The 26,037-nt window shown below is 37.5% G+C and overlaps 2 protein-coding genes across 6 annotated transcripts in view; both read left to right on the top strand.

The window, feature by feature from the left end:
* LOC147841961 (uncharacterized) overlaps positions 1-26,037 on the top strand; it is a 280,011-nt gene that overhangs the window by 113,262 nt on the left and 140,712 nt on the right. The gene's annotated exons all lie outside the window — the stretch shown is intronic.
* Positions 1-26,037, top strand: part of plpp1a (phospholipid phosphatase 1a) — a 30,590-nt gene that overhangs the window by 1,509 nt on the left and 3,044 nt on the right. Inside the window, exons 2-6 of one of the 4 annotated variants that reach the window (XM_087270174.1) lie at positions 4,691-4,845; positions 10,169-10,320; positions 14,231-14,511; positions 18,340-18,397; positions 23,102-23,278. In XM_087270174.1, the coding sequence (XP_087126300.1) occupies positions 10,297-10,320; positions 14,231-14,511; positions 18,340-18,397; positions 23,102-23,278 (540 nt within the window). In that variant the 5' untranslated portion in view covers positions 4,691-4,845; positions 10,169-10,296. The remainder of the gene's footprint in view (positions 1-4,690; positions 4,846-10,168; positions 10,321-14,230; positions 14,512-18,339; positions 18,398-23,101; positions 23,279-26,037) is intronic. The other 3 variants (XM_087270173.1, XM_087270172.1, XM_087270175.1) reach the window with 3 other exon arrangements.

The raw sequence follows: 26,037 nt of genomic DNA, 5'->3' as shown, positions 1-26,037 counted from the left end.
TTGTTGCTGTAAAATAATTTTGAAATCCAGATAATCACAAAAGACTCCAGTCATTAAAATCATGTGCTCAGTAAAACTTGCTTGCTCCCCAATAGGCTGCTCAGTCTTACTGATCATATGATGGAAATTTTGATCTGTGTTTATTTTGGGATTTTTCCATGCACCGGGGAACGTTTTAAAATGTTTTTACACAAACAGACTTCCCGTAAAGTAGCTATCTGAGTCACTTTCATATAAGATCTGTTTGTTCTTGTCCTTTGATAGACGGAGGAATCATTTCAGCTGAATTTTTGCATTGTGTTAGTAGGATAAGCAAGTAAGATGAGCTATAATATCACAAAACTGAATGTTTACAGTAATAGTATTGACCACCTGACTGTTTAACACAAATGTTGGTCATTTTGATGTTTACATGACAGAATAGTAAAACAAAGTATGTTTTTTTTTTTAAATTTTTGAACATTTTGGCAACAATTCTGTCAAATTGCTCTACATCATAAGGGTCCATACAAAAACTAAAGATACTCAATGAAACTGATTGTAATGATAGAAAGTGTGTGTGTGTGTGTGTGTGTGTGTGTGTGTGTGTGTGTGTGTGTGTGTGTGTGTGTGTGTGTGTGTGTGTGTGTGTGTGTGTGTGTGTGTGTGTGTGTGTGTGTGTGTGTGTGTGTGTGTGTGAGTACATGTATATCAGGGCAGCCTGATATTGGAATAATCGGAAATTACAATATATATTGTTTTCTCTGTGATATTTATTACAGTATGAATACAATTTCACCAGATCATTTAACTCTTATTTGGAAAGTCATGTCTTTCTATTGATCAGGATGATTTTGTAGGGGAGTGAATGATGTATAGGTCTTCTTTATATTATTTTATATAAATATATATTTATATAATTTATCATATGAGCAATTCCAGAGTTATGGATGTGACATTTGCAGTAAAAACTCAACACACAAATTCACAGAGAAAGCATATGTTAACATCATCTTGAAACTTTTGTTTATATTTTCCAGAACAACAGACTACAGAGTTATAGGACCAGAAAAATATCAGTCTGTAAACATGTTTTGTACTTTAAATGAGGTAAATAAATGGTAAATATTGATGCGATGAAAAAAGTCCGGGGAGTTGCAGCATACACCATACTTTGTAGAAATTCAGTGATTTAAACTGCACAACCCAAAAGAAACAATAATAATCAAAAGGACACAAGTTAACTCTCTATAAAACAAAAATGATTGATTTTATTTTATTTCATATTTTCACATTGATGAGGAAAAAGTATCATTATGGATGTGACATCTTTCTGTTATGGATGTGACGGATGTGAAATTGCCACTTGTGTGACTTAAATCAAATAGGATAGTTTGAAAACATTGACAGATGCATTTTTGAGTATTTTTTAAGTACTGTAAAATACTTGCTTAATCAAAAACCCCAGAAACGGTTTTCGTATTTTGGTGAAAACTTTTGCTTATATACAAAAAATAAACAAACTACATTCATAAATAAACACATTGGAGCAAAGATTAAGTGAAATGAACAGTGCTCCGTGGGTTTCTAGAGAGTCTAACAGCATTCATGTCAATTAATTAAATAATTAAATGTATAATAACACTCCATAGTCTTCATCATTTAAATAATCCCATACAATGAACTTTTATTAGTTACAAACGATACATTTTTGTGTGTCTGAATGCTTTGAACTATCTCAAAATGCGCACATAAGTCCTTAAAAACGCATACAAACGACAAACTTTCACTCTATTGTGGTTCAAGCCTATGGTTTCTGGTCAACTATAATTCTAACTCAACATTGCATATTCTGCGATGTGACTATTGTGGATAAATTTAAGATTAAAAGTTGGTATTTAGTTGCATAAAACAACAAAAGGGTGCCATGTTTTTTAGCAAGGTTTATTTAACACCAAAGTACTAAACATGGAAACTTTATTCCTTTACATTCTTGGCAAATTTTGCGTACAGGCAACATCATTGTTAAAGCACCCTACAATTACTTCAATCCACAAAAACAAACAAAAAAAAAAAAAAGCTGTCGTCGTTGTTATTTAAATAACCCGCAGAAATGCGTAAAATGTTTTCAGTGGTTAAACGACGTCACGTAAACACCCCTTTATATTCAAAGGAAGCTCACACCCATGTGAGTTTTCCATTTACAAATGCATATTTACATACCACCTAAACTAGAGCTATGAGAATTCACAGAAGCAACACGAAAGACTTTTCCAGTTGCTTTGCCTTCTATTGAGCCTTTATTGAAGCACAAAACTGTTTAGTTTTACCTCGATTCAGCTCTTCCCCCAGACAGCTTTATCTATACATGTGCGTTTGTCACATGCTCTTAGTGTCACTAACAGATCCATAGTCTTTAACTGCGAGAGAAGCCTCAGGCTGAATGAATGAGGGCTTGTGTCGTTTTCCCACAGTGCCTTGCAACTGCAGCAACAATAGGCTGAGGCTATAGAGGATTCAAAGTTTACATGTAAGCTCTCATGTTAGACTTTAGACCGTCAAGTCGAATTAGCGCAGAACGGAAGGGATAAATACACATTCATGTCAGCTGAAAATTTAAAGGCCGTATGTGACAATAATAGAGTGTCTGGAATGAGCACGGAGAAACTAGCAGAAAGGGTTTATGTTGGTAAATAAGTGTTTTACACTGTAAAAATGCTGGGTTCCACACAATCGATTTATGTTGGGACAACATAAAGGAATTGAGTTAACTTATTAGTTTTTAGAAATGTAAGTGGATTGAGCCTAAAATAATTAAGTTGTGCCAAAAAAAAAAAATTGTGTTGTTTCAGCTCATTTTAAATGAGTTGAATGTAGCTGTGATTTCTTTGATTTATTTATACAGTGCATTTGGAGGTTGGAGGATGAAATGCTGATTAAAAAGATGTTTTATTAGAAATGTATTTTTACTAGACTGCTCATTCACTGTAAAAATGTTTTAGTTGAATCAAATTAACTTTAAAAATTAAATATTTTTTTTGCTTGTTCAAACTACTTGATTAAAATGAGCTGAAACAACACAATTCTTGAGATTTCATTGGGACAACTTAATTTGTTTATGTTCAATCCACATAAATTTGTTAAAAGTGTTAAGTTAACTTAATCGATTAGTGTTGGGTCAATATTAGTTAACCTTAATCTGACTGAAATATTTAAATTTGTATAACTTAAATGAGGGGTGACGCAGTGGCGCAGTAGGTAGGTTTCTCCCACAGTCCAAAAACATGTGGTACAGATGAATTGGGTAGGCTAAATTGTCTGTAGTGTATGAGTGTGTGTGAATGAGTGTGTGTGGATGCTTCCCAGAGATGGGTTGTGGCTGGAAGGGTAACCGCTGTTTAAAAACGAGCTGGATAAGTTGGCGGTTCATTCCGCTGTGGCGACCCTTGATTAATAAAGGGACTAAGCCGACAAGAAAATGAATGAATGAATAACTTAAATGATTTTTTAAAAGGTTAAAACCTTTTATTACTGAATTATAGAAGAAACATAATTACATTAAAAAAAACATTTGTTATCTTCACTTCACAAAGTTTTTTTTTTTAAATGATGAGGAAAAAACAGTTTATAACTTGTAAAAAGTCCAGTAATATTCCATTCCAAATTGTAAAAGCCAAAGCAGTCTGATGGCATGACCATAAATAAATAGGAAATGGCAGAATTGAAAAACTCATATAGTTTTGGAAAAAGTAATAAGCTAGATTACAGAATGTCATGTGATGCCCCTAAAAAGATTATGATTGATGATTAATGATATATTTAAACGGCACAAAATATACTACAATACATTTAAATATTACTACAATACTTTTGAAATGTTAGAAATGTAATATTGCCATGCCCCATTTTACATAAGTCATGTCGTTCATGTCATATTCAGTGCATTCATGTTTTCGAAATATGTATGTTTATGATATTTTCAAAATGAATGATATTTGTAAAAAAAAAAAAAATGCTTTAAGAATGTAATTTTTTGTGGAGGGTTATTTTTTTATTTACTATTATTAATTATTAGTTTTATTTATTCATTTATTTATTAATATTTGATTTTTGTTACTCCAATCCTTACCATATGATTATGTGTTTACACATGTTCTAATTACCATAATTTCAGAATAAAATAATGTAGAGTTCTATTTTGGGATGATCAAATCATCAGACTCAGAAGCCATTTTCAACTCCTACAATAAATGAATCTACAGGATCACTCAGCACAAGTCATTGCCCTCAGAAAATTCCCAGCTTACACATTTTAATTATGAGTTTATGAGGGCATGAACTCTTTTTAAAGGTACAATCTCGTCATTAGGACAGGTCTGAGACATTAAAGAACCTGACATGTTTTGAAACAAGGTATTTATTTCTTATATCCCGGATACTCTTACATAATTAACCTCTTGTAAAACTGTTAGGGCACACATTGCTTTACACGCGTCACTTAACTGAACAGATAGTTAAAGTCTACGGCACCACCTGGTCAGGTGACATTTCTGCCATCTTCTTATAATAAACCCACATCCGTCATGAAATCCTTGTCTCTCAGGTGGCATCAGCCAATCACATCGACACTGGGAAACAGCCCTTGCATTTGATTGGTTAGTAGGCCCTTTATCAATCTGTTAACCTATTGTTAACCCTTCTTCACCTACAGCTGACCTCCCGCTTGCAGCGTTTAACCTGGGTAAAATCAAACCGTATCAGCGGGGCTTTTTCTGTAATGATGAAAGCATCCGCTACCCTTTCCACAGCAGCACCGTCACCTCCACTGTGCTCTACACAGTGGGCTTCACACTTCCCATATGTAGTGTAAGTAAATTCCAGATAGATATGTACACCAGACATGCTCAGTGTCTTCCCTTCTCACTCGAACTTGTTTTGATGTTTAAATTGAGTTTAATGGGATATTGGATTTACAGGCCCTTTGTTTTAAATGAGCAAACAGTCAAGGGGACATCAGACAGCAGCTGTTTCAACATGACATTTGACAAGTGAACAGGTGCAGAGGGCCATATTAATGGAGCTTTATTGGTTGGCCTGAAGGCAGCTGCTCAAGTCATTTGTGTGATTGCATTGAGAGGTCTAACTTTACAAGACCGCTGTCATATGTTGTCTATGCTGGAAGTGCTGCCTGAGTTAACTCGGAGTTAAAAGGTACACTTTAGCATTAGTCAAATAAAAAAATAATCCTTTATTTTTCATGGTTCTTTTATCATAGCAAAGCAATGTGACACTGAAGGAGATAGTCATGAAAAATCATCATTTACTTACTCGAATGAAACTTCAGAGGTTTCCGTCCCACATTAAATGTCCAGCACGTCATAGACTATGTGAAAAAAGCCACCATTTTAAATGAGGCTTTAAATAACTTGATTAAATTTAGTAGTTAGTAGGAAAAACACTTCATATTATTAGCAGACTTCATTTCGCTTAGTTCTTTATTTACTCGCATTCATACATTATATGCATAAAATATGACATTGTGATATTATTTCAAGAGTTTGCACTTAGATTTAAATTAATATTAGCATGTTTGGCATGCTGTCCTGGGAAAGAACCCTGAGCTTGGAGATAATTGAGCCCAAGGCTCCCAGCTGGTCGATGAGCATGTAAGGGAGTACGAGATCAGGTAGTTCTTGGGAGCTTCCCCTGGTAACGGAGGAAAAGAGGAGATGGGCTGGAAGGGGGGATTGTTCAAAAAAGGAAGATAAGTGAGTACACTAGATGGACTATTTATAGTAAGTTTGGATTAATCCGATTGGCTTACTAATGATTACGGATGAGAGACCAGCCACGATCAATCATATTACGTGCTCCTCTCAAAATTAGTTTGCAAAACTTCACTTGGTTTTCCTGTGATATATATATATATATATATATATATATATATATATATATATATATATATATATATATATATATATATATATATATATATATATATATATATATTTATATTTATATATATTTATATTTTATATATATATATATATATTTATATATAATTATATTTTATATATATATATATATATATATATATATATTTATATTTATATATATATATATATATATATATATATATATATATATATATATATATATATATATATATATATATATATATATACAGTTTCACCAGATAGCTTGCATAGCCCTATTTATAAAAAAAATCATTCATTTAGATTGATTGTCTTGATTCCATAGGGGAGTAAATCATGCATAAAATAAAATAAATAAATTAAAAGCATAGATAATTACAATGGATCGAACAATAAAAAGTGAAATAAACCATGTTTTCTGGGGAGTTTAACAGAATTCGGGTACAAAATGGACTAATTAAATGTAAAATAACAGCGTAGTCTTCATTGTACACTGTCAGAATTAAAGATATGAGAGCTGTCACTGGGGTGGTGCTTTTTGAAAGGTATATATTTGTACTTAAAGAGTCCATATTAATACCTAAAAAGTACAAAAGTGTACCTCTTAATTTTTAGGTACAAATTTAGGTTTTTGAGGTACCAATATGGACCCTTTAAGTACAAATGTTTGGAAAAAGTACCATCCCAGTGACAGCTCTCGTACCTTTATTTCTGAGAGTGTACAATTCAATAAAATAATTTGTTATCAAAGTTACAAACAGTAGAATTTCAGTAATAAAAATTACAGTTAAAAAGAAACAACAGACAAAAGACCAGGAAAAAAAATGTTTTTGTAAAAGTCAGCAGTTATAATTGCAATGAATAACGACATCACAATGAGGAACAAAAGCACTTCCAGTGTAGATCATGTTGTAGTTATGACATATCGTGATGCGTCCGCTGTAGACACTGTATCTGTTGAGAAACAAACAGCCAATTTTTGCAACTCTGTTGCATTTGAGCAATGCATTTGTTCCTTTGTTAAGGGAAACTCTGGGCATGTTGCTTTTCATTAACTTCTTAGCCAAGGATGTCCACCAAGTACAAGAAAATGGCCTTAAGTAGCTGTTTCAGATTAGATAAGGTTTGAAATAGTTTAGGCTCTAAACATATTTTAACACACCCTGCTTCAATCTACTGCTTTTTTAGATCTAGCTGCAAATTGGACAGTTTGTGGTTTTCATCATGAAAGGATCCTTGGGTTTACCCACCAAACCGCTAAAACTTCCTTAACGTGAAGTAGCATAAATCATGTTCAGTCAGTATGCTTTTTAAAATAATGGTGAACCAATCTGTTTTCGTGCAAGATTATACAGATAACATCAATCTACATCAGAAGGAAGGCAGATCTAGGATATGTTGATCTGTCTGGAATGTGGCTGATATCTTCTGGAGCACAGATGGCATACTTTTACCTCTAAAACGTCTCTTCAAAATTATTCCTAGATGTATGGCTTCTTCCTATAAGCCTCAAGCTTGAGAAAACCTCAAACTGCCCATAGGCCAAGGTTTGGGTTTGACCTCTTTGTAAGCAACCCTCAGCATCCATTCTCCTGCCAAGCCAGAGCAGGCAAAACACACACACACACGCACCCACACATGATCTGAAGCAGCGATCCGTGCGGCGTGAACGTTACACCAGTGTTCCTAATGACTCTGAAATCCCATACGTTCAGCCAGCGCATCACTGACCATGACAATGCAGCTTCCATCAGAGATAGCAAGAAGATACGGTGTAACGCTAGGAGCCTTCCTCGGTGACGCCGGGTAACCTGCTCTGATCCACATGACTGATATCAGCTCTTAGCGGATTGAGCATTTACACGCACACAAACGACTTAGCAGACCATATTCCCTGCATGTCGAGTAAATGTCCTAATCTCTCCCACATGCTTCGCTGCCACGCTTGAGTAACCTTCATGTACCCAACAGGCTTGTAAAGTTTCTAGCGGTGGCGTCTTACCACAGTCGCCCTTCCTGCACTTTTGTACTGTTCATGTTGCCGTTTTTAATGCTTCTAACTGTGGTGAAGCAGCATTTAAGAGCTCTTTTGTAACACGATGGTGTGAAACATCAGAGGAAATGCATTTGAGGGAGTTTGTTCACACTTGAAGCAATTTAGCGACTCAAAATCTGTTTTCAATGAGAGTTCGAGATGATTCATTGTGCTGATTAAAAATTGGACTAGATTTAGCAACATACTGTAGAGTTATAAAAGTTTAATTATGATCAACTGATTTTAATTAATTATTAATTTAACTGATTTTAATGATGCAGTGATTTTAATTAAATAACATGAAAAACCATCACCTGTCATGAGTCAATTGACGTTTCAGTTGTGAACAGTGCCTGGAAGGAAGAAGTAATATTTCACACCCTTAATTGATGGTATATACAAATACCCAAGACGTTGATGTGGTCTAGAAATCACTCATACATGCCATTGAATCATTTAAGCTATTTCTGACAAGTTCCACTTCCCATCTCGACCTCAAAACCACTGTGGTATGAAAACAAAACAATAAAACATGCTTTAAAGTGAGTGTCCTACTTTTTAATGCAACTTTCAGCCCAGGCTGCAACACCACCTACTTGCTAACTCTGTTCATCATGTGTTAAAGTTGAAACTCTTACAAAAGAACCGCATGAGCTTCACGTACATTTTAAAATCACATGTGAATTGTTTTTCAGATTATCCATTGTTTCAATAGCACAGCCATATCACTCGAAAAGGGTATAAATGGAGGTTGGAGCCAGCTCCAAGTGGGTGGGACATGAGCTCCAAGTGGGTGGGCCTTCCATCTCCATGTGACCTGTACAAACCTGGAGTTTTTATTCATTTAATGTCTTATACACGAGACGGAGTCCAATATTGTGCTTTATGAATGTCTAAACCAGGGGTCACCAACATGGTGCCCGCGGGGATCACATGAGTTGCCCGTGGGCCTTTTATAAAATTAGCTTACCATAGCACCACATACCAGTGCATCTAATATTTTTTGTAGCTATACTTTTTAAATCACACTTGCATTGGTGTAAAATTGAAAATGACATTTAAGTTATATTTAAAAAACAAATGTCAAAACAATTTCAGACAAATGAAGTGTTGCATATTGATATTTATCTGTTTCCAATCAATGTTGACAACTATTGTGAGAAATCATTAACATGATCAGTGTCTTCACATAGATGAATATCATTAATTATTAATAATAATTGAGCAAATTTGATATTAGGAAGTGTGTATCAAACTGGTAGCCCTTCACATTAAACGATACCCAAGAAGTAGCTCTCAGTTTCCAAAAGGTTGGTGACCCCTGGTCTAAACCCAACCTCACAGTAACCTGATGTGTTTTATTATTATCTGTACCACCTAAACCCAACCTACTTGTGGTTTAAGTCCCTCCCACTTGGACGTCACCCAACCTACTTGCGGTGTAATACCTCACGCTTGGAGGTCTCCGGGCTGCAGCGATACCTACTTGTATCACCCTGCAGCCCAAAACTGGTTACTCACTGAAGCTAAGCAGGGCTGAGCCTGGTCAGTACCTGCATGGGAGACCACATGGGAAAACTAGATTGATTTTGGAAGTGGTGTTAGTGAAGCCAGCAGGGAGCGCTCGACCTGTGGTCTGTGTGTTCCTAATGCCCCAGTATAGTGAAGAGAACACTATACTATCAGTGAGTGCCGTCTTTCGAATGAGATGTTAAACCGAGTTCCTGACTCTCTGTGGTCACTTCTCGTAAAGAGTAAGGGTGTAAACCCGGTGTCCTGGCCAAATTCTCTCCATCATGGCCTCCTAGTCATCCCCTTCCACCTAATTGGCTCTATCACTGTCTCTTCACTCCACCTGCAGGTGGTGTGGTGTGCGCACTGGCGCTGTTGTCCGTGGCTGCCTTCGCAGCATCTTGGTGTTGAAAGACCCCCTCATGATTGTGATGCGCCTTGGGTGTATAGCCATACACTTTAATATGCGCTATATAAATACACACATTACATTTATTATTACAATGTTCACATTTTATCCATTTGACGTTTAACACGTGAAGTTCATGTGTTTTTTTTCTGTAAGAGCACATCTAATTCTGTGTCTAACTCACAGCTTTTCTTTCTATATGAGCACCTCCCCAATAGAAAGTCATGCAGTTGTATTGGGGAAAATACAGCACTCTGTTAACCTTTGTTTTGTTTCTCTCACTGCTTTTTTTGCTAGTTGGACTCCCATTTGCAATACTCACAATACAACACAAATCATTCAAACGTGGATTTTTCTGTAACGATGACTCGATCAAGTACCCATATAAAGAGGACACCATATCCTATCAGTTATTAGGAGGAGTTATGATCCCTGTCACTTTGCTTACTGTAAGTGCCCACCTGTTTGTTGTACTAGCAGCTTTCCCCCATATCTGTATCTCTCTCTCTCTCTCCTCTCATTGTGCCTCTAATGTGTGTTGCGTGCTTCTCTGGTCAGTACGACTGTTCTCGTGCCAGCTTGAGAAACCGCTTTGGGGTCTAACCACAGTTCAGAGTACGTAAAGTTTTGTAGATCCCTGCTGAAAAATCTGGTTTTAGCTGGTCGACCAGGCTGGTTTTAGAGGGGTTTTGGCCACTTCCAGGCTGGTTTCCAGCCCTTTCCAGCCTGATCTTAGCTGGTTAGGCTGGGAAATGACCAGCTAAAACCAGCTTGACCACCCTTGCCAGGCTGGGAGCCCAGCCAAAACCAGCTATGTCCAGCTTAAACTAGGCTGGTCAAGCTGCTTTTTGCTGGATTTAGCTGGTCATTTTCCAGCCTGACCAGCTAAGACCAGGCTGGAAATGGCTGGAAACCAGCCTGGAAGTGGCCAAAACCCCTCTAAAACCAGCCTGGTCGACCAGCTAAAACCAGCCAACCAGCCTAGGCTGGTTTAAGGTGGATTTTTTAGCAGGGATGTAATAAGTTAAACCGAATGTTCAGTCAGGAATAAACATTTGCTTATTCTAGTGCAGTTGTAACCCTGTATGATGTACTGTCTTCTGTTGAACACAAAAGGAGTCATTCTGATGAAATTTTATTTGGAAATATTCAGCAGGAAGCTGTCAAAATAGACCAAGAAGTGTTTCCTCTTATTCAAAGTGTGTAAACGCTTAATGAATGAGACTGAATTTAGGTTTCATCCACCCATTTTGTGCACATTTTGGAATACTATCTAAAAAATGCTTAAATAATGTGTCGGTGCTCTTTGGGCAAGGGATTCATCAGAATAAACAGCAAAAATCAGTTCAAGGCACTCGAAAAATATGGAACAAGTGCGAAAAAGCCTTTGTTCACTTGGCTAATCATTAAAAAACCTACGCATTTCGGCAGTTTAGTGGCTAATTTGGTTCGAGTTCAGTCATGTGAAAATGTACGATTTTAGGAAAGAGGCATGGCACCCAACCCCGCCTTTAACCCTCTCAGGCTCAAATTAAGTTTTAGAAACAGGAAAAATCTGATATTTGGGGAAAGTTATCATATGGGGTAGTACAATAGAATCCTGACTTTTTTTTTTAGAGAGACCTTCACATGCAAGGCGTTCTGGGATGTTGCAGATATGCAACATTTGCTCAGTGTGGTAATTAGACACTGACGACTAAACATGATATGAACATTAACTCTTTATATACAACTTTTCAAACGATGTAACAAATTGCTTTTCATTGGCAGAACAACAACAAAAACAAAATGGGATCCACATCTAATATCTCAAATCCTCATTGAGTAGGTCATGTTTCCAAGTCACTTTGCCATGTGGTACTCCAAGAAACAGTTTTTGTCTTTTGTAAAGCACAGAAGTACTTTGCACTTCAGGCGGGCCATTTGGACAACCACATCCTGCAGTGGTACTTCTGAGTAAAAAAACTCATAAAATATGTATCTGGAGTAATAAGGTAGTTAAGTTTTAACTGTTGCAAATCAGCAACGCCTGCCTTGAAAGGGATAAACCCAAACGTCATTGGGGATTAAGAAAATTATATTGAATTGTAAAAATGAGGTCATACGAATTCATGCAATTAGCCACTAAATCAACAAGTTATGGATTGCCGTGAGATTGTGTTGTTAAAACTTATGAAAAACTAGGAAAATGTGCATAAACTACGATTAAAACAAATTTACCAAGTATATTCCAGCATGGGCATCAAAAAATGATGTGATTTTTGTTTTAATAGACTATGTGATAACAAAAATGGATGGGACGGCATTAATGGACAAACCAATGGACCAAGCACATTGTAAAACATTTAAAATGTTGTTTTGGTCAATTAAAAATTTCTTAGCCAAAGTCCATCATCAAAGTGCTTCATTTTATTACCTCCCAGAAGCTACTGCACGTTTATGTTTCATCTTCGAAATGTTTTTTTTATGTTTTTATTAAGTCCCAGAATGGCCTCTCCTACATTTTTTTTTTTTTCGATATTTGGCCTTAGTTTATCAGGAAGTGACGTTTTTATTTAATTTCTATCACTGGATGGGAATGTTTCTTCATTCTCGAATATTTTACACGATATCCCAGTCTTATTTGCATCTTTGAATGCAAACATAGCTCTTCTTAATAACTTCGTCTTTTCTGTTATTAAGTTCTTCATCCCACACAGTGGAATATAAAGTCATATAGGCTAATTTTTGTAGCTCTTGGAATCTTGAGCTATAATGGAAACTTTTATAAAACAAATTCTAGTACTCAAGGAAAAAAAAATCATCAGATTTTTGTTATAAGATTATGTGATGATAAAAATGTGTGTGAGTGGATAAACCAGCAGTCTCACTGCATTGTAAAACATCTGAAATGTTGTTTTGGTCATTCTAAAACACCTTAACCAATTTAGTATTAGTGTTATCATATGATTAATAACTGTCAAGAGCATCTGTGCTCCACGTCTCATGTCTTTAAATGCCACCACGCATTTAAAAGCGTGTCAGCTTACTGTCTTCTGAGGCGCAAATCGTTGATTATATTAAGAAAAGATTGATGCAGCCTTTCCCACCTCAGTAAATTCAATTTTTACCTGTTGATATTAGGCACCAGTTAATCAGGAAGTGTTGATTTTGTTCTCTTTGACTACTTTGATGAAAACGCTGCTTTATTTGCACGTTTTACATGCGATAGTCCAGTTTTTACGCATAAATTTAATTTGCATCTTTGGGTGGAAACACAGATATTCTCTGGAAAAGACAGAAATAAGAGTTCTTGAGAACTTTTGTTGTTCAACAAATGATCTGTCAAATGGGATTACAATAAAAAAATAAAAAAAACGATCTATTATATGCTTCCTGTTCCTAAAAATAGGATTGATTTGAGTAGTGTTAAACAGAAGTCGAGCGAAAAAAAGCTTGTCTTCTGATATTCTACCCACATACATTTTCCCAGAGAAGCCCATCTACCACAGAAAGTCACATAGTGAGAGGTTTAGACAAAGACCGTTTCTGTGGTTACATCTCATAACTGTTTCTGTAATGCAGGCTTTTTATCTTGGGTGTAGCATCTACATTTCAGTGCTATCCTTTAAAGGCTATTAGACATGTCGGTGTGTTTAAAAGTGGTTAAACTGAGCTCACCAATTATGGTTAACATTTCCTACATAAATATTTATACGTTCATACATGAACTATAGAACCTCGCAGTCACCCATGTTCAGCTCACAGCACATATCTTCCTCCCATTAAAACATCTTATATTTAAATGAAAAAATGCTCATAGTTGAATAAAATGCTTCATACAAGCTTTATAATTGATAATCCTCAAAACTACAGAATCAAATGTTTCTTTTTGTAGCTGTATTAAAAGACATGCAGTAGAATATAATCAGCGTACAAGCCAATTACCATTTGATGAGTGGTTGAAGTACAGTCCATTCAGTAAGTTATACTTGTGTGTACTTCATTCATAGTAAAAGTCTTTAAGAGGACAAAAGCAAAGAAACATGAGAACATAATTGGTAAACTAGTTGTGGATTTCTTAGTGTCAAAGTGATTATGGATTATAGGGATACCCTCTAAAGGAGGAAGCAGAAACATGGGTGACTGTGATGTGGGGCTATTTTACAAAAATCCCTTTGTGGGCTGCATTGTCAAGTGTTTATACGGTTTGATCTTGTCTTCTGTTCTTGTACTTGTGGACATCCTAATAAGATTCAAAAACAATCCTCAAATCAGTCTTCTGAATTGCAAATGCATGGTTAATTGTGATCATTTTGTTGACCTTCCCTTTAAAACAAAAAAAAAAGTAATGCTTCTTTGCTTCCTTTTCCATCACAGATGATCATAGGCGAGTGCCTTTCAGTATACCTAAACCGCATCAAATCAAACTCTTTCTGCAACGGTTATGTGGCCTGTGTCTATAAGGCCATTGGCACTTTTGTGTTCGGTGCCGCCATAAGCCAATCACTCACTGACATTGCCAAGTATTCCATTGGCCGGCTGCGGCCGCACTTCCTGGATGTGTGCAAACCAGATTGGTCGAAGATCAACTGCACTGCAGGGGCTTACATTGAAGACTTTGTCTGCACTGGGAAAGAAAGCGTGGTCAATGAGGGGCGGTAAGTAACATTTCTTTCTTAGAAACTAATTATTTTTTACCTTCAGGGATTTAACACCAGAGGAACACCTCCTAGTTCTTAGAACTATTTGCTTAAGTACTTGCTTTGTCATGTTTGCTCTGCAGAAACTGGTACTGTGCTTTAAATGTGGAACAAGATTTACAAAGAGCTAATGTTAACAGACTTTACCTGCTGCACTTGACTGCGACATTGTTGTTACTCAGACTCTTTATGTAGCACAAGAAGTTATAATAAATGGTTTAATCTCTCAGTCCTCGGTTTTGCTCTTTCAGTTGCATAACTTGGCATTATCACAAAACTCCCAACACAAAACCAACACCGGCTTCATAACAGTGTCGATCCACCAGTTGTTGAATGCTATGCTTGATGTTGCTGGTTCCTAAAGATGGTGTGAATGCCAATAAGAAAATGGCCCAAAGGAAAAAAAAAAAAAGTTTTTGGCCATCACTTGTTCCTAGTAACTACCTAGTTTCTATAACTACCTAGTGCAAAAGTCACTCTTAACACATGGAGGGACACTTTTCTTGCCCTAATTTGCTTGTCTGAAGCATCTGCGACTGGTGGCTCAGTGGTTCAAGATGTCCTCTGCAGTCTGTCATCACAATGATGTATTGGACCAAGTCCAATATGTTGTAAACATTATACTGCCCTCTAAGGTTATGCCCATACTACTATGATGGTTAGGTTTAGAATAGAGGGAGGTGTAAGTGATCGTCCATTATGTTGTGGACCTGGTCTAGTAATTAATCAAGCTGTGAGCTGCAGCAAGAACTGTCTTCAATGATACGCACTGTTGCCCCGCAGCAAAAAGGTTGCTGGTTAGCGTGCCGGCTAGGCCAATTGGCATTTCTGTGTGGAGTTTGCATATTTTCCCTGTGTTCGTGTGGGTTTCCTCCAGGTGCTCCAGCATCCCCCACAGTCAAAAGACTATGAATTGAGTAAAAAAAATTGGTCATAGTGGTGTGTGTATCGGTGTTTCCTAGTACTGGGTTGTGGCTTGAAGAGAATCCGCTGTGTACATTTTTTTTTTCTGAAATAGTTGGAGGTTCATTTCGCCGTGGCAACCCCTGATAAATAAAAGATTAAGGCCCCGTTTACACTAGTGCATTAGTTTTAAAACTGCGTTTTAGATCAAAAACAATCCACGTCCACACTAGCGTTTTACCTAGCGTCTCTGAACATATCTGCGCCCACACTACGCCTCCAAAAACTTATATCACGTGACCATTCACGCATTCTGGGCATCCGCATTCGTGTATAAACAGAAAGCATGCGTCTCGCTCGGCATTTGGTTATTTTTAGTCAACAAACGCCGGTTGAACATTAAACGCGATGTCAAAGAAAGCAAGAGAGGTATTTTTTTGGACAGACGACGAGATCGAGTTGTTACTAAACATAACAAATGAATAACTGCACAATGGCGCCTAAAACAGACAATAGTGCAAACAACACTCCCATTTCTGTGCCCATGTTGTTGTTTACAGTACTGTCTTTCGGTAGCGTTAAAGCCATATGTTATAGTCATGTAATAGAGGCTTGACGTATAAGGGAAGGATACGCAATGACACAAAAGCCCAAATCAGGTAGTGAATCTCAGCAGCTCCGCCTCCGTTGTTAGTTGTCTCTGTTTTTCCTCATCCACACTAAGACGGAGCAGCAGCGTTTCAGAATGAAATTGGCCTCTCCAGCGTTTTCAAAATGCTCCGTTTTCGGTGCTCGAGAACTCCGGCGTAGTGGTGACGGATGGCGTAACCGTAGCAAAATTTATGCATTTTAAAACGAAAACGCATTAGTGTAAACGGGGGCCTTAGCTGAAGGAAAGTGAATAAATGAAGCTTCTGGGACCCTGAAGTCATAAATTGGTTCTGGTGTGTTTAGAGTTTAGGGAATAAGTGTTGGGAAGGAGGCATACCAGAACTGGATTTGGCCAACCCTTCCCTAAAGTCCACATAAAATCAAAATATACGATGTTTATTTTATTAGCACACATTATTATTTTTTTATTAAATTGAGCAGTTAATCTGTGCAAGTTAATCCAAAGAAAAAGAATAAACCATTTGCTTCCACTCTTAAACTGCAGTCCTCCGATGACAAAAGATAAGAGGAGAAACACAAAAATAAAACTAACCCGTTCTCAAAATTCCATATCTGTTGAAAATATATCATCATACTGAAATAAAAGTCTGCAGCAACTTCTCATGGACTTTACCAACCCTCTACTGCAGGGATGTCCAGTCTTGCTCCTACTGAGCCGACCGTCACAGTGTTTACCAGAAGCCCTAATTAAACACATCTGAACCCACTTAATCAAGGCTTTTCGCCTCACTAGATACCTGAATACCAGCAGATGTGTTGGCACTGAACTCTGCAGTGTTGAATCTGAATTTCCACGCACAACTGGGTATCTTGCTTTGGATAGAGGAGCTGTTGCAAGACAGGAAAGTTTGTCCTTGAGGTGGAAATGGGAATCCCTCGGATTAATTCTTTAATGTGGTTCCACGCTGGAAAATTCTAGTCCGCATAAGCATTCATTATTACACAAGCTTGTCTCTCGAAATAACCTTTTTGGACGGATGGATCTTGCATGAAATTATGTGTAGGGATCTACTGGAAGGTGTTCAATCAGCAGAACCACTTCAGTTAGTCTTCAAGTGTTCCTTGAGTAGGTTGTATTTGGCGTTGAGAAGAAACGCCCTCATTACCATCAAAATAAAGTGTTTACTGTGGACCCGTCAGTTGTCCACACTGTTGGCCACCCAGGCTGTTGGCCACCCTGACTCAAGGCCAGCGCTATCCCAGGCCCACACGGAATGCTCTCATGTATCATAGGTGTGGTTCCCATCTCCCTCTCACAGCAGCACCTCTTTAGTGGTTGTCCAGTGTTTGCCTAGGAGACGATGCCATTAATAGAACAAATAAAGAGCAGTCGAGGGTCTGAGCCCAGAATAACCAGATCACATTTCACATGGGAATTTGCTTTTCTGGAAAAAAGGGGTCTTCTTGCTATTGTGTTTGTTTGTGAACTGGCGAGTCATCTTGGTGTAAATGATTTAAATTCCTGAGCAGATCCTCCATTTACTGAGTCCCTCTTGTGCACTTTTGTCCTAATGGAGATGGAGCACATTAAGGATATGTGGTCTGCTTTATTTTAACATCCCCGCCTTAAAGATAAATCAATAAAGATCTACTTTGTCTCATGACCCGGGCTGTAATTCAATCAGTAAAGAGGAACATTAAAATCTGGTCTCAAATCTTGCACGCTGCCCGGATCTCATTAACTTTGCTTTTAAGTAGATCAATGGAACAGAGCATGTTTGCATTGGAGTTGGATGAGTTTAAGGCAGTTGTACTGCTTGGATGGTTCCAGTTGTATTTACCATCATTCATTAGGTGGATACTGCTCGTCGACAAGTGGTTTAAGCTTGAATAAACAGGAACACAAAAGCCTAACAGAGAGCCAGACCTCCCTCCCTCTTCATAGCTTTCCGTGCTTCCCCTGCCCCGACCCCCACCGCTCAACACGCGTCTTTCCAACCCCCAGAGCATGGCTTTATCACCCGGAAAAGGGTGTTTGTTTTTATGGGACCAAATGGGACAATGCTAAATATTTCCCCCAGCATAAGATTCAATGTTATGATTCCATTCCAGCAATGTTCACCAATTCTTAGTCTGTTTACAGAGATGCTAAACAAATGTCAACTTCGACTTAATGAGTGAAGGCACATGCACATGTCTACATGTAAATAGTTCAACAGTATATCTGCATTGCTCAATTAATTTTTTGTTTGTGTGTTTTTTTTTTTACAGACTTTCATTCTATTCAGGCCACTCCTCGTTCTCCATGTACTGCATGTTGTTCCTGGCAGTAAGTGTCTTTTTATTATGCTTTACAGGGGATTGTTCACCCCCCTAAAAAAAAACTATTCAGTCATTATTTGCTCTTAAAAAATACATGTTAAAAATGTCTTGATTTTTGTCTTGCACTTAACATCAAAACCTGTCCAATGATATTTTGGACACCACTGACTTCCATTTGCAAACAGTTAAATCACTTTTTAAAGCAGGTTTAGAATAAGGGCGTTTTCATACCTGCCTTATTTAGTTCGGTTGAATTGCACTAGAGTTTGTTTTCCAAAGTAGCAATCACACTCTAGTGCGCACCAAAGGCAGACCAAAAAAGCATATAGAGACCTCCTTACAGAGATGGTCTAAGTACACTTTTAAACGAACATTTCCTTTGTGGTGAGAATATGATGCGAACTAGAAGAGACCCAAGCGCAAAAAGTACTGCGCCTTTTTGAACTAATCCAGGTGCCGTAGTCCAATGTGCTGTGCATTATGGGATGTGGGGGACAACTATTTGTTGACAGCGCTTTACCAACAATTTTAAACAGAGTATGTATCATCAAACACTGTATCATTTGTTACTCTTGGTCCAGACCAGATGACGCGAGCCACAGATGTTAAAGCACGCTAAGAATGGGTAAAATCTTATGTTTTTAAATGTATTATTTACCCAACTAAAAAACTAAAATAGTCATTTTTTCTCCTTTATTTATTTAGAAAACATCAAGGTGCTTTCACACCTAGACTTTTGTTTAGCACAGTTTTTTGTTAGACTGTTGTCGCATTTCCCCTGTGAGCGTGGTTTGTCTGGGTTATGTCAATTTCAGCAATCCGTGCCAAAACAATTAAGCGGGGTGTGGCTGCAGACTCGGTGCAGATGCAATCTGAGCTGCATGCAATGCTTTTGAATTGGCTCACCTAACCCCACCCCTAACTGTCACCGTGATGTCACTAGCTGCATTGAGTGCACTGTGTCTGACATTGCATCTCTGAGAGATGCAATCTCAGCTTGCATCATAAAGGCTGCATCCAGACACTATTAGACAAATCGGATGAGGTGGTGTCAGCTTGATTGAAACAAAGTCTGGAGTGGATTGGTTGTAGTGAAAAGGCAAAATGACCCAACAAACCAGGCTACATCACAGTGTATTATGGATATGTAATAGGCATATTGTTATGAAGAAATTATGGGTAGAGCCAGACGGAATCTGTGGACATATTTTGCTATTTCTGCTGAGAATTTAGGTAAAAATCTGCGGATGTCTGCGGAATTATTTTGAGAGTATCACAACTAAACCCTTAATATGTGAAATAAAAATTAATACCTTTTTAACTTGTTTACAACGCAAATCCAATTAGATCCAGTTACAAAGCAAGTCTCTCATATAATATCTCTATTAAAAGACAGAAAATATGACTTTACAAACTGCATTGTACATAAATCAGATGAACATTTTCACATTAGTCAGTAATGTTACTGTAATTAATTTAAAAACTGAATAAATATAGATTTACACACATTTACTCAAGTAAATAAACAGAATTAATGACAGGCTAAAAATCTGCTGAATTCTGCGTGAGCAGACTCCATGTGGGCCTAATCATGAGTTGGGCGGGATGTCATTCCTACCGGTAAATATGCATTTCATGTTAAATTCCAAAGTGAAAACATGCTGAACTTTTAACGAGAGCTGAAAATTGACCAAACTGCCGTTTTGGTTTATCTGTTATTTCTCTCTATAATGTAAAGCCTACAATGCAGAATAGCGGTTATGTATGAGAAAGTCTTACCTCTGATTTATATTCGGTGATGATGTCTGTAGATGTCACCATTCACAATTAAAGTGCAGCTTCTCGCTTATATTGTCTTATTGCTCATCGTCATACAGTAAAATAAGGACGCATGACAGCTGAGCGGGACTCATAAACCCTGCAACTCTGACCAATGTGACGAGTTTAAAGCGAACCGCACCAAGAACATAGCAACACTAACAATTTTAATCCCAGTTTCGGAACAAAATATAAAAGATATTTTAAGGAATTCTGGTTGATGAATATGAACATCAACAATATCTTGGGCCCTATCATACACCCGACGCAGTGTGGCGCAAGGCGTGACGCAGTGGTCTTTTGGTAGTTTCAGCTTGGCGCAAGAGTCGTTTGGAGGCGTTGCGCTACGCTGTTTAAATAGCAAATGCATTAGCGCTCATTTGTGCGCCCATAGGTGTTCTGGTCTAAAAAGGAAGGCGTTCTGAGGCGGACCGCTGGCGCGTTGCTATTTTGGGAATCTATAATAGATTTTTCATTAGACCAAAACAAACCCGGTCTAAACTCCGGCGCAGAGTTGCGCCTCGCTTACACACTGCTTAATACACACAAGAGAGCAATAGGCAAATATCTTTACATGTGAAAAAATTTAAATATTAAGGAAATATATATAGGATATAATAAGAATAGATATAGAATATAAATATAAAGGATTAAAATATTACAAAACATTATTTTCTAGCCACATAAATATGAAAAACCACTGCTTTTATTATTATTTTTATATTATTGCTTCTTTATCTCGGGAGGCTTTTTCAGTTCATTCATAACAATTTGCTTTTGTATAATGTTATTATTATTAGCAGTATTATTTATTATATCCATATTTATATTTGTTTTATTAAAAACAAGCTTAGATTTGCCCACCTGTCAGGTTTTAGACCATATGGGGCACAGCATGTGATTTAGGATATAACGCAGGTTTTTGAGCACATTTTGTTATTATTATTCATTTATTCGTTTGCTGGAAATTAGAACTGAATTTAGAAATAGTTTTGAAACGAATATTTGCGCTTAACAAACAAAAGTATTTATTTATAGGCTAATTGATGTCTGCGTAAAGGTTTCCCTATCCAAGAGCGAAAGTGAAAGTAGATCATTTAACTCTCATTCTCACGCAGTAGATGCTCTGTTTAACAGTTTTCTGTTAATAAACTGTTTGCTTGTGAAATGCTCATTTTTTCCACTTAGACTTACTTTGCGTCCTGTAAATAGCGAATGCGCTCTTGGCGCGACGCAGCTGACTCTTAAAGGGAATGGGAGATGAGATTCTAATTGGTTTATTCTAAAAACACACCTATAACTCATTAAGAAAATAAACTCAACCCTTTTAGACCATGCGCCGAAGCGCAAGGCAGATTTTCCCGTCCTTAAATTAGCAAAAACACGTCCTGACACGCCCTGAAGGCGTTTGCACCCTGCGTTTTGCGCTTTGGGCATGGACAGTCAAAATAGAGCCCCTTATGTTCAACAGAAGAAAGATACACAGAGAAATAAAACCACATGTGGGAGAATAAATAAAAACGTTTTTGTGAACGATCCATTTAAGATGAGCTGTTCAAGATGTGTGTATTGACCTTATTCTAAAATGCGGAAGTGCGCCTGTTTTCGCGATTGTTTTAGAACTGCCGATTCAGTCGCCTATGGGAGAAATGACTAGGAATAATAAACGCCAGAAAACGGTCAAACTACTTGCTCTACAAACAAATGTTTGCATGACTATACAGACCGAATACAATAATATAAGAAAATATCAGTTTGCAACACCAAACAGCGAAACAAGCAGTTTTTAATGTCTAAAAATGAATGGAAGTGAATGAGAACGGAAGTCTCGAGCCAAAAAGATTCAAATAGCTGCGCCCGCTCGTCGGCGAAGAATAAGGTGAAAACAGGCTATTATTGTACCACATACTGTATTGATGTATTTTGATAATCAGTTAAACCAAATCAAAGTAGGTATAATCTAAACTAAACTTTTATAGTAGTGAATACCATCATTTCTGAGTGACCAGGAAATGGTTTATTTATACTCAATTGACTTTTCCATTGGAAAATACCCACTATCTGCAATAAAAGTGCTGCGCATTGATTCTTGTGTCAAGAAAAAAAAATCGTGTTGGCAAACACAACCAGCCGTAATCTTATCAAGAGTGTACAAACTTAAAGGACATTCAGCTAAAGTTTAGTGCACAGTTGAACCCTGCTGTAAACATATCAGACCCGGGGTCAACGTTCATCAGCATAGATAACATTTACAATTTATTTTTTGTTGCAAAAGTATCTAACCACTGACAAAGAAACGATTTTACCTTACCACAGCTATTTTTAAAATATAGATAAGATTACAGGCACAGAAATCCAACCAAGAAATGATTGAGTTTGTGCGCACTTAGGAACGTTTCTAGGAACCTCCGCCCAAGCACGGGGATTTCTTCCCATCAACTTGTGTTTACAGAGTTGCCAAACAAATCCCAGCTCTGATTTTAGGGTTGCACAGACACGCGTCTACACGCAATGGTAGTTAAACAGACCTTGTTTTGCCTGCAAACCATCGTTCTACTCGGGTCATTCTATCAAACCTCTAAATGAGTAATGATTTTGACAACAAGACCTGTAACGCAATAGCATAATGATTAATATTTAAGCATAATCTAGAGACAGACTGTTGGCCAACTAAACTCAAGTTGGTTCCTGCTGAAGGAAGTGTTTCCTATGAGTAGGTGGTGTGGTTGACTCAGATTTGATGCGTCATGCCAGAATTTTGGAGTTGAGTTAGCTAGAATAATAAATGAGGCACTGCTTAATCAGGAATGCTTGGTGGAACGGGAACCGGAAAAACGTGAATATACTACAATGGTGATGATCATGTGCATTAACACCTTTCTCTTTGTCAAAGCTTTATCTTCAAGCAAGAATGCAAGCTGAATGGGCACGGCTCCTTCGCCCCACACTCCAGTTCTTCCTGATTGCTGCTTCTGTGTATACCGGTCTGTCCCGTGTGTCAGACTACAAACACCACTGGAGTGACGTGCTCACAGGCCTCATCCAAGGAGCCATCGTGGCTTTACTAGTGGTGAGTGGGCTTTCATAAACGGTTCATGTTTGCTTGCAGGAAGTCGGTGTGGATTCTGCTAATTTGAATGAAAAACCCAGCTAAAATAAATCTCCTGCTATTGAGTCTATGGTAGCCTCAAGAACCATTGTTTGGATTGTGATGAAATTTGGCATATGAATAGACGACGGTGTAAACTTTAACCACAGCACATTAGGAGTCTCAGTTCTTGCTAGCACCACCACTTATCCAAACTTGCACTTAGCTTAATACTTTTTGAACTGTAAGGGCTATAAAAAAATTGCCAAGACTTGGCTCCATTTTCCACACAATCAAGGGATGAGATAACCAGTACAAGTCTTGCTCAAAGAGTACGTTTACATGGACACCAATAATCCGGTTTTAATATGATTAAGACAATACTCTGATTAGGAGTCCACCACGTAAACAGCAATTAAAAAAAATGTTGATTAATTGAACTCTACTAAAGTTATAATTGAACTAAACAGAAATTTAACAAAGACCTGCTGATTTCAATCGCATTATTGAAGTGCTGTACAGACATGTGAATACCTCAATCAAGCGATCACCGTCATGTAGGATTTTCGCCACATTTTGTGACAGAATTTTCCATAAACGCACACAGGTGTTTGTCACTATTTTCTAGAGCTGTGAACCTACACTAGTCTCACGGTTCGGGTCGGTTATGATTATCATCCCATCGATTCGTTTCAATTCGATATTTCGGTGCATCACGGTGCATTGACGGTGCTTTTCATACACAGTTTTATATTTTCTTCACAGCAGCAGTGAGCATTTAGCAAATAATATAAACAAATATAAATATCCAGCTCAATTTCTGATCCTTGTCTAGTTCTCTTACACCCCTTTGATTAGTCGCACCCTCAAAAAAATGGTTGCGATTGGCTCTTGCGCGCTGCGTTCTTCACAGAATGAGTGATACTGATAAGCGGCAGCGGCGATCTCACAGCTGATGTATGATAGACACCGTGGAGAAAACTTTGCAGACACGCGCTCGTTTCTGTATGCAAAAGTAACGCTGTAAAACAGCCGAGAAGAGAAGAAAAGCCACGCCAGCAGGTCAAATGGGCCACTGTGTGTGTGAGAGAAAGAGAGAGACAGACAGAGAGAGAGAGAGAGAGAGAGAAATGGAGTAGGCTACTTTCATTCTCTCGATCTCAGTGAAATAGGGGCTATTGTTGTATATGTCAGTGAAAGACTGATCCAGCAAACACAAAGTGAAATTGTGCACAGTTTATGAGTTTTAAGTAGTTAAAGCGCTGTAAATACTCTCGATCGCCTCCCTCGCGACAGAGCGCATGTGAGGTAAATGACGTCAGTAATAACCGGTTATGATTATTACTGAACCAATACCGAATTGTCCACGTCTGCATCGCAGTGCACCGAAGAGACGATTAATTTTGACACCCCTACTATTTTCTGCATCAGTAAAGGACCACAGACACAAACATCGCAAAATGCGAAGTTTTTTTTCAGCCATACACTGCATGGTATCAAATTCCATTGAAACAACACTCTTCCAGCAGTTCATTCTCGCATCCAATATCTTGTTTGTCATGGAGACATGCATGAAATGTTCCTAAATAAAAGTGAAAGTGCCAAACTGCAGGTGAAGTTAATAAACAAAAAATGAAACACTGGAAATTACATGAAACTCTGAGAAAACGTGGATATGAACTTTGCAGCTAATCAGTGGTGTTTTGCAATTTATTTGAGGTTTTTTGAGAAATGCACTTCTGGTTTTGCAAATTACAAGGATGATTCAAGCAATCTACCCAAGCAACAACTCTTTCCCACTATTGACATGTTTTTGAAGCAATCCATGAATATAAACATCCATGTGTTTAACTGTGTGCTATATAGATCTTGAAAATGCACATCTTAGAGGGTAATTGTGAGTTTTATTTTTAAAATATGTTGCATTATTGATGAAACCTTTTGTTATTTCAAGATGTGACAAAACATGAACAAATGACCATAGACTTAAAAGTTATTATTTGTATTGTTTAAAAGCAGAGGCTTGGGGTCTGTTCTTCGTAGGTGGATTACTCAGTTAGCTGGATTTGGATATTGACGATTTGACACAATCCAGGATCATTTAGTTCTTCAAAACTCATCTAAGACTTGTTGTCATGGCAACAGTTCAGTTTCAACAGCTAAAACCTGCGTAGGTGCAGGTTCATTTCATATAAACAGGATTAGATAGGGTCAGTTTAAGCCAATAAAATACTGAAAGTGTGTACCAAATGCTGATATTTTTTACAGTAGTTGTACACACTTGGGAAAATGGTAAATATATTTGTTTAACTACATGTATATATAAAGTAAAACATTTTTTATAAAACTTATGCAATCTGCACTCTGAAATAAAAATAGAAAGACTGCCACCTGGGGTCCGTTCTTCGTACGTGGATTACTCAGTTAGCTGGATTTGGATATTGACGATTTGACATGATCCAGGATCGTTTCGTTCTTCAAAGCTGATCCGAGAGTTGTTGTCATAGCAACAGTTCTGCTAGGTCAAACCTGATCGGGAGCAGGTTCAGTTTATATAAACAGGATTAGATCGGCTCAGTTCAAGCAAAGATAATACAGAAAGTATGTTCCGAATGCTGATATTTTCTTACAGTAGTAGTTATACACTTGGGGAAAATGGTACATATTTTTTAACTATATATATAAAGTTATAGTCATTAATAAAATAAATTAAGTTATACATATTAATAAAACGTATGCAA

Source organism: Danio rerio, chromosome 10 (genome assembly GCF_052040795.2).
Source record: "Danio rerio strain M-AB ecotype USA chromosome 10, GRCz13ab, whole genome shotgun sequence".
Lineage (NCBI taxonomy): Eukaryota > Metazoa > Chordata > Actinopteri > Cypriniformes > Danionidae > Danio > Danio rerio.
This window is presented reverse-complemented; position numbering and strand designations above follow the sequence as displayed.